Here is a 9,258-nt window from a genome sequence, read left to right on the forward strand (position 1 = left end):
TCATATACAATATGACAATCGAAATAATAACAAAATCCATCAAATTGAGAAATTAACATACCCCTAGTTTAATTCAATGTACTCAGTCATTTTCTATAATATAATGTGTTCCAAAAATTTAAATTTAGTTATATTCTAATTATATTTTTCCCATCATACTAATTTAGTGTAGAATTTCAATTCTTCTTGTTCTTATCTTCCTTCTTTTTGCCTTATTTTTATTCTCAGTTTTTTCTTAGTATCCACTTCTCCGTCACAAACTCTTCGGTAGGTTTGGCCGATAAACATTTTCTCAATTTTGTCTAATGCTTTTGCTGAAATGTATTTTATAATTTCTTTCATTGCATAATAATTGAGCCTTCCATTTGTTAGTACAATGAAAAATTCAAAAGCATGTTCTTATATGAGAAATAGCCTAAACCCTGATCACTTCCATAAATTGTTAAATAAAGTTTATCTACCTCATACATAATTGATCTCAGATTTTGGTCTTTGGAGAGATTAGATATCTGTATTTCATTCGAATCGAGGATTCTAATGAACGAGTATTCTGGTTCAGTTCCATATTCAGGTACTCAGCAAGAATCCAATAATTGCAATTCTGGTATACGTTGCATTTCGAAGAATAAATCCAACCAGATATAACTGATTGGGCTGGAATAAATTTCAAAATCTCCAATGTAATCTAATAGAACTAGATCTTTTGAAATGCTTCGCCATCAGAAAACACGCCAGTCTAATAATAAAACTTCTTAGAATATTTTGTTCTCAAAATTGACAATATTCCTGTCAGGTTCACTCTTCAGGAGTCAATTAAAGAAGGGTGTGAATGCCTCACAATGAAGCGCTGGTGCGTTCAGAACTGTTTCACCGCTTGCACATAGTATATTGACTCAGATCAGATATGACAATGACAATTAAAAAAAAAGAGTTTTACCTCTATACAAAAAAAGAAAGAATGAAAATGTTATTGTTATCTTGTGTGGGTAATTCGATCTCCAGTTAATAATGATTTGATATACGTTTCAACCTAGATTTTTGATAAAAACTTTTTGATATAAATAATTGATTCCAATCAAAGAATATATACCTATATTACCCCTCTCATTTCATTTATACCTCCAGTAAACAATGCCCTGCCGTTTAACATCTTATCTACTTTTTTGTTCATTAATTATTCTATCAAGAAGTAACTGATAGCAATCTGCATAATTTTCTTGTTTTTCTGCCTTATTTATTTATTTCTCCATAACGTCGGGGAATACCTATGTTTATATGTATTTTTTTGTTGTGATATGCTGCTCGCAACGTATTTTATGGGTTTTTCAAATTGGATGTTGCCGGATCCAATAGTTTTTTTTTTGTCCATTTCAGACTTCTGAATAATCGGCGACATTTTCTTATACACAAAGAAAAGACCTCAAATATTTGCGGACAGTTCGAACCACGATACAAACAACTCTGAATTAACACATCGTACTAAGAAATTAGCTAAAAACAACATATGTTTAACAGATTCACGTAATTTGAAATGAAAGCAATATACATTGTATGTGCTACAGATTTGTCATCTGTTCGGGAGATGATTCCTCGATTGGAAAACAATGGTAAATTCTAGAGAGATTGCTTATCTTTTAATGTTACAATCCTTCGAAAAGTAGTAAAAATTATACGAAGTTCAAAGAGATATCAGCCAAGGAATCATCAGCTGAAATTTCTGAAATGTTTCATCCTTATTTGCTGAAGTATTTTCTCTATTTTGAAGATGTAGTCATCGAATACTGTTTCACTAGAAATTCATCAGCTTTGGGAAAAATAAAGAAGACCTGATGATAATGATAACGATAATTAAAAAAAGTTTTACCTCAATAAAAAAAATCGAATCAAACTGTGAAAGGCTTTGACAATTTGCTCTCCATGAAATTTTACGAAACGAAACACAAAAATTGTGCAACATTCGTGTGAATTTGTAGGATTTCGTGACCCTCAGACAAACATAATTAAAAAAATTGAAACGCAATTATTAGTGCGTATCTTTGAAAGACTGGTGAATTCTAAAAAATCATTGAGACAAAATATATTTATTTCATTCAAGAAATGCCCTCCTATATAAAAGCATTCAACTGAAATCATAGATTAGTAAATACCTTCTTTTTTTGTCCATTTCAGACTTCTGATGCATTCAATAACAATAACCTTTATTCAACAAATACAAAAAAATAATGTTTCACAATAAAACAAAATGAATGAACAAGGTTGACGAGCGATAAGTGTTCTTTCACTTGTTTCGCATAAATATAAAAAGTCAATAAAGATCATTACATAAAAACATATTTATAAATAGTACCTAAAAATATAAATGACAAAAATACACGCAAAAATAACAAACAACAGAAATAAAATAAATACACAATATCAAGAACCATAATAGGTTTCTCCCTACTTATGCAAGAAGCACATTATGAGTAGGATTTGTTCAGCTCACGTAAGCATCGAAATGGCGATGAATTAGTTGTCTTGGACTCTCAAGAATGAATCTCTTCAATGAATTTTTGAATTGCGGTGGATATATTGATATTTTCATTTGTTCAGGTAAACTATTATAAAATTTTGGTGCCAAGTAATTGAAGGAACGTTGTGTTTTTGTTTTCATCATATATGGAACTAGGTGTTGATTTCGATTTCGTGTATAGTATGAATGATTAGCTACCAGTGGAGTTTGTTTTGTGGTTTGGTATTTTATGAGTGCGTGAAAAAAGTATAATTGTCTGGTGTCCATAATTTTAGTTTCCAGGTATATTTGATCAGAGTTGTATAGTCGATCCTTAGAAAAAATAAGCTTGGGAAAACGCTTCTGACATATTTCCAGGAGGTGTATGTAGGTTTCCGCTGCAGCTCCCCATTCCAGTATTCCATAGCGGAGATGGCTTTCCACTAGTGCGTAGTATAGTATTTTTAGATGGTGGGTTGGTAAAATGTATTTAAGGTGTTTGAATCTGTATAAGATAGTTTGCAGTTTTTTAATGATATATTCAATGTGAGAGTCCCACCTTAAGTGTGAATCAATGATGACTCCCAGATATTTAATTTCATTAAGCGATGAAATATGATAGGGCTTGTCATGATAATTCGTTAGCCAATGAATCTGAATTGATGGAGAATTCTGTTTTAAATGGTAGTATCAAATTAAATAGTGAGCCTGAGGAAAAATGTGCTGAGGATGAACCAGTTAAAAAGAAGAAAAAATCTAGTAGAAGCCAAGATTCAGAAGGAACCATGGAGAACGAACTTGTAAATAAAAAGAGCAAAAAATCCCGCAAAAGCTCAAATCATGAAAATTCATTTGCAAATGAATCTGAATTGATGGAGAATTCTCTTTTAAATGGTAGTATCAAATTCGAGAATGAGCCTGAAGAGAAATGTGCTGAGAATGAATCAGTTAAAAAGACGAATAAATCTCATATAATAATATATAATAATAATAATAATAATATAGTTTATTGAATCATAAACAATAATCGCAGAGGCTAAGAGCCTGTACGCGATATACAATTGAATACATTCATGTATACATTATTTCTTAAGCCATTACCATTGTGAAAATACAATTTAATAGAACAAAAAATTATCCGCTGAACGTCCAAAGAGAACAAAACAAACATATCTAATTTAACTTAAACGTATTCATATTATCCCAAATTTTTACCCAAACCATTTACACTATACCCACACCCAAATCGATATCCTCGAGAGTAGGAACTGTAAATTCCCACATCAGTTTGTAAGTGTCCGCCATAAATTAGTCAATAATTAGAAACATCTACTTCCTCTATGTCTAATCCATTCTTTGATGAGTCTTTTCCTCTTCCCAATGTTCTTCTCATTTCTTAATTCCCTGGGGATTTCCCTGTAGATTCTCGGTGCTAGGTATGAGAAGCATCTCTGACCGATACGTTTTTCAGCTCTGGGTGTAAATATGCAATTCTTATTCCTGGTTTCATACGAACACTCTATTGGCTGCAGATCAATTTTCCCAGAAAAAACAGCACTCAAAATTTGAGTAATATATAGCTGGTGAGGATTCATTACACCTGACATAGCGTATAATTCGTCTGATAGAAATAAAAGAGGTTTACTATAGATGACACGAAGTAACCATTTCTGAATTATCTCTACTCTTTTCATATGACATTCATATGCACCACCCCAACCTATTATACCATATCTTATCAGAGTTTGACAGAGGGAACTATATATCTCCATCAGCTCTTCTACATTTAGGTACTTTTTAAGATGTCTAAATCTTGGCAAAAGGCATCTGAGTTTTTTGACTAATGTGTCTATATGCTTCTCCCATTTCAAATGCCTATCTATTGTAATTCCTAAATATTTTATGGCATCACCTTCAGGTATTGACGTTTCTCTGTTGATATTCAGTGGGCCCATTTGTGGTAATCCAGATTCGTAGGAGGCGAACGGTAAGTATTTAGTTTTTTTTAAGTTGATATTCAGTTTATTGGATTCGAGCCATTGTTTTATCTTTGAAATATCCTCCTCGGCTTTAGATTTTAAATTCGGCCATGTCTCATCCTCGTATAGTATAGCAGTGTCGTCTGCGAAGCTAATGACCTCACCCTTCTTTTTCATCAACAGTAAGCTGTTCACGTATATTGTGAACAGAATCGGTCCTAGCACTGTCCCTTGGGGTATTCCATATTCTAAAAATCTTTTTTTGCTTTTATGGTTGTCGATCTGTACAAATTGAGGCCTGTCTGTCAAATAATTTTTCAACAAATCCCATGCTCTTCCCCGGAATCCATATCGATAGAGTTTGTCTAGAAGCTTTCCATGTGAAATTGTGTCGAAAGCCTTTTCTAGGTCTATGAAAACACACAAACCCTTTTTCCCACTGTCCAACCAACTGTATACTCTCTCGACTAGTCTTCTAATTGCGTCCTCTGTAGACTTTCCTTCCCTAAAGCCATACTGATTTTCAGATAAAATCTTCTTTTTCTCTAGGAATTTCACGATACGACTCTTCAGTATTTTCTCCAATATTTTGGCCACGTTAGATATGAGGCAAATAGGTCTATAGTTGGATATAATGTTTTCTTCTCCCGATTTATGTATTGGTCTGATGATTCCTACTTTGAATTGTCTGGGAAATCTTCCAGATTCAAAGCATTTATTCACCAATATCATAATGGGTTCCGCTATTTCTTCCTTGATGTTCTTGAGGAGTTCTACTTTAATGCCGTCATCGCCTGGCGCTCCACCATTCTTCAGATTCTGGATCATTTCCTTTACTTCATTTGAACATGTTGGAAACAGAAAACATGTCTCATCACAGTACACCTCTCTTTCATTCATTTCTTCTTCTTTCATTCTTTCTCCTTCTTCACTTTTTCCTGTCCTTCAATATTATAGATAGAATTTATCTTTGTCTCAGGCTTAGACTTACCACAGAGGTCATCCACGTATGACCAAAGAGTCTTAGTTTTTGAAGTATTCCTCTTGATGTTTTTACTCATATATTGTCTCTTAGCGTTTCTAATAAGTTTCTGTAAGGTATTCCGGTATTTTGTGTACTGCTGTCTCAATTCAACGTTACCTTGATTTTTCATCATTTCCTTGTATAAGCTGTTCTTTCTATTGACCGATTTGAGCAATCCAGGGGTAATCCACTCACTTTTTCCTGATTTTCTATAACTGATTCTGATCCTTGTTGTGTTCCTCTGTGTGTGCTGGTTCAATAACTCAATGAATAACTCTGCAATGGAATCTACTTCTTTTTCCTCCATCAATCCCTGCCAATCAATCATTCCCAAGTCATCCTTCAGTTTTTTGTAATTGATATAATATTTATACTGTTGTATACGCTTTTCCTGAGGTGTGTCCACTTTATCGAGACAAAGAAGTATTGTGTAGTGGTCAGTAACATCTGTGCCGACGATAAACGATTTGGCCTGATTTGGATGGGGCTTTCGGCATTTAAGAAAGAAGTGGTCGACGCAACTACGTCCAGAAGGTCTTGTTATATCATTGATGTAAGATTCATATCCAAATGAACTTAGTATGTTCCTGTATTCGTCGATATCTTCATGGTTTGATAGAAGGTTTATGTTTATGTCTCCTACTATGACATGATAATCACTCGAGTTCTCATTGGCAACGTAGTCACTCAAGTGTCTATTGAAAATTTTTACGCAACTCTTCGGTGAGCGATATATGCCAGTTATTTTAACATTTTTGTTTTCTAGAGTTATGGCAATTTCTAGAGCTTTACTTTGCCCTATAGGTACTATCCGTACATTGTACTCCAAATTATTCCGAATATAGATAACGACACCATCATTTTTGTTAAAAGTCCCACCACTGTACACACATGAGTATCCACAAATATCATAGAATCTCAAATCCGATATAATAAATGTTTCCGTCAAAACAATAACATCAAATCCCTCATTGTACTCTCTCAACAATAATTGAAATTCATCAAAATTCTTTTCGATGCTTCTAATATTATCATGAATAATTTTAAATTTTGATCCCACATTGTGAACTTTCAGATTCCCTACACAAGACACATATTCAGCCCTATATAATTCCCCTTCAAAGTCCCTCAAAAATGGATCCATAACATCAACAAAATTACAGTTTTTTATATATATATACAAACATACAATATTCAAAGTAGAAATAGAAACAAAAACAATTACAAATTCAATTGGAGGTTGTCTGCACTGCCTCTCGGAATTTGCCAGAAGCTTCAGCCTCCTTTCTTTTGCTTGATATCGGTAAGTTTGGTGTTCTTTCCTTTCTTTACGCTTCCCGAAGATTGTGATCTCGTCCTTCCCAATTCTTCCCAATCTTTTGCTTTGCTAAGCACTTGATTGATGGATGCTATTTCTTTGTTCACTCTCAAATCCTCTTCTACTTGTAAATGTTCGTGTTCTTTTAGCATTTGTTTGTATCGGGTTACTGGAGCTGGACTATTGGGCGCACTTGATGACCAATTTGTATCTACGGCAGATTGGGATCTAGATTCTTCGTCTTCGTTTTGAGCAGAGGAGGACTGCGTATCTACTCTAGATTTTCCTCTTAGTTGATCAACTGAGTACTTCTTGCCATTGATAAACAAGCTTCCCGCTCGTATATATGCCTTATAATCTTTTTCTTTCGCTAATGACAAATGCTGTCTTAAGAGCTTGTTATCTTCTCTATCCTGTTCACAAAGGTCCTGGTTGATGAAGATTTGTGTGCCCCTCAATTTATGTCTGCTACCGATGACTAGATTTTTTGTTAGAAAGGATACAAACTCTATTTTTATCAGAGGTTTGCCCTTTCCTTATCTATAAATATCATTGATATCTTTAACATCTATGTTGATCCCAAGGAGGGCATTCAGCTGCTCGAGCGTAGAATGTACTAAATTTGAATCCTCCACCTTCAATCCTGAGATTATTATGTTGTTCTTCAAAGTTTTCCGTTTAATCAATATCAACTCGCTCTCTACTCTGGATAATCTCTTCTCACACGATTCTATGTGTGCCTTCGTATTGGATCTCAATAAAAAAATCTCTTCTTTTACCTTCGATAATTCCTCTCTCAGAATACTCGTCTGTTTAGCGAATTCACATTTTATTAATTTGGTTATTTCCTCGCTGATGGACATTCTATTGTAGAGAAGAACTTATCGTGTATGGAACGCTTTATCCGTCCAGTTGATAGTGTCGGCAGATGTGGGTTAGTTAATATGATAATCAATGTGATGTTTAATCTCAACAGAGACAAAAAACAATTTCGATATCAGTACAGTTAATTTATCGTACTCACTTCAATCAATTTTCGACAAAATGTATTTTCTAGCAAGAAAAACTTCACGGTTTCACTTCCAATGCTCTTGTGGTCACCTCTGTATAAAAATTGCAATTTATTTCGAATTTTCAATCGGAGAAAATTTGATACGTTGAAGAGCGCTAATCATATACGTCTGTAAAGTATAAAGGCTTCCATACATCATAGGAGCCAAGATTCAGACAAGACCATGGAGATTGAAGTTGTAAATAAGAAGAGAAAAAAATCCCGTGAAAGTTTGGAAAATTCAATGGATGGTGATGTAGAACAAACTCAAAAAAAACGAAAAAGAGAAAAAAAAAATCCATATTTATAGTTAACTTATCGAAGATCCGCAATCCAGCCCTGCTACAGCTAAAAGGCACGTAGTTCGTTTTTTCCATGTTCACTGTGAGTAATTTGCTATTTAAAAAGGATTTTATTGTTCTGAAATCGTTTTGTGATTTTTCTTTCAGTGCTTCCCAGGTATCAGCAGTGTATAGTATCGCCGTATCATCAGCAAAACCAATAATGAATCCATCACTTTCAAGAGAATATAATTCATTCACATAAATATTGAAAAGAATCGGCCCTAAGACTGTACCTTGTGGTATTCCGAATTCAATTCTTCTCGTTTCGCCGACGACTTCGTTGAGTTTTACCCGCTGACATCTACTTGATAAGTAATTTTCAAATAGCTTATGACTTTGTCCTCTCACACCTATGTTTTCAAGTGATTTCAAAAGCAGATTATGGTGAACCGTGTCAAATGCTTTGGAAATATCTATAAAAATGCAAAGACATGGTTTACCATCATTTAGAGCTGTGGTTATTCTCGATGTCAATGTTAATATCGCATCCTCGATAGATTTCTTTTCTCTAAAACCGAATTGATTACAAGAAATTACATTATACTTCCTCAGAAAAGAATCTAAACGATTCTTTAAAGCTTTTTCAAAAATTTTAGAAATGTGTGTTATCAGCGAAATGGGGCGGTAATTTGTGGTTGTGGTTGGGTCTCCTTTTTTGAATAGTGGGATAATGAGCGACTCTTTAAAGTCCGATGGCCATATTCCTGATTCGAAACATCTGTTGATAAGGTTTTTTAAGGGTTCCACAATATAATTTGCAATTGATTTGAGGGTTTCTGATTTGATGTTGTCTATACCAGCAGCCTTTCTGATTTTCAGATCTTGAATTATAGTGTACAGCTCCTTATTATGTATTGGGAGAAGAACCAAAGAATTACACATGTTTTTATTTGCTGGTGTATAGGTTGGTGTTTTGCTTATCCTGTCTGCGAGTGTTTTTCCAATGGATGCAAACACTCTGTTAGATTCATTAGTAATATCTGTTTTGTCGGTTAGGAGTTGGCCAGTATTATCTTTAACAGCGTCAATGTTTCGTTGTGATTTATTATTT

The 9,258-nt window shown here is 34.0% G+C and overlaps 1 protein-coding gene across 1 annotated transcript; it reads left to right on the plus strand.

The window, feature by feature from the left end:
* Positions 1-2,906: 2,906 nt before the first annotated feature.
* Positions 2,907-8,253, plus strand: LOC123683223 (uncharacterized ABC transporter ATP-binding protein C825.01-like). Its single transcript, XM_045622127.1, has 2 exons — positions 2,907-3,462; positions 8,024-8,253. Exons 1-2 carry the CDS (start codon positions 3,100-3,102, stop codon positions 8,171-8,173), a joined length of 513 nt encoding a protein of 170 aa, XP_045478083.1. The 5' UTR covers positions 2,907-3,099; the 3' UTR covers positions 8,174-8,253.
* The last annotated feature ends 1,005 nt before the right edge of the window (positions 8,254-9,258 follow it).

The sequence above is a fragment of the Harmonia axyridis genome, chromosome 6 (assembly GCF_914767665.1).
Source record: "Harmonia axyridis chromosome 6, icHarAxyr1.1, whole genome shotgun sequence".
In the NCBI taxonomy this organism is placed as follows: Eukaryota; Metazoa; Arthropoda; class Insecta; order Coleoptera; family Coccinellidae; genus Harmonia; species Harmonia axyridis.

What these genes read in the sequence shown, in the direction of transcription:
- LOC123683223 (XM_045622127.1), top strand. Translation starts at nt 3,100, where the DNA reads ATGAAATATGATAGGGCTTGTCATGATAATTCGTTAGCCAATGAATCT. An exon ending in AAAAGACGAATAAATCTCAT is followed by an intron (nt 3,463 to 8,023) that starts ATAATAATATAT and finishes TCCATACATCAT; the next exon opens with AGGAGCCAAGATTCAGACAA.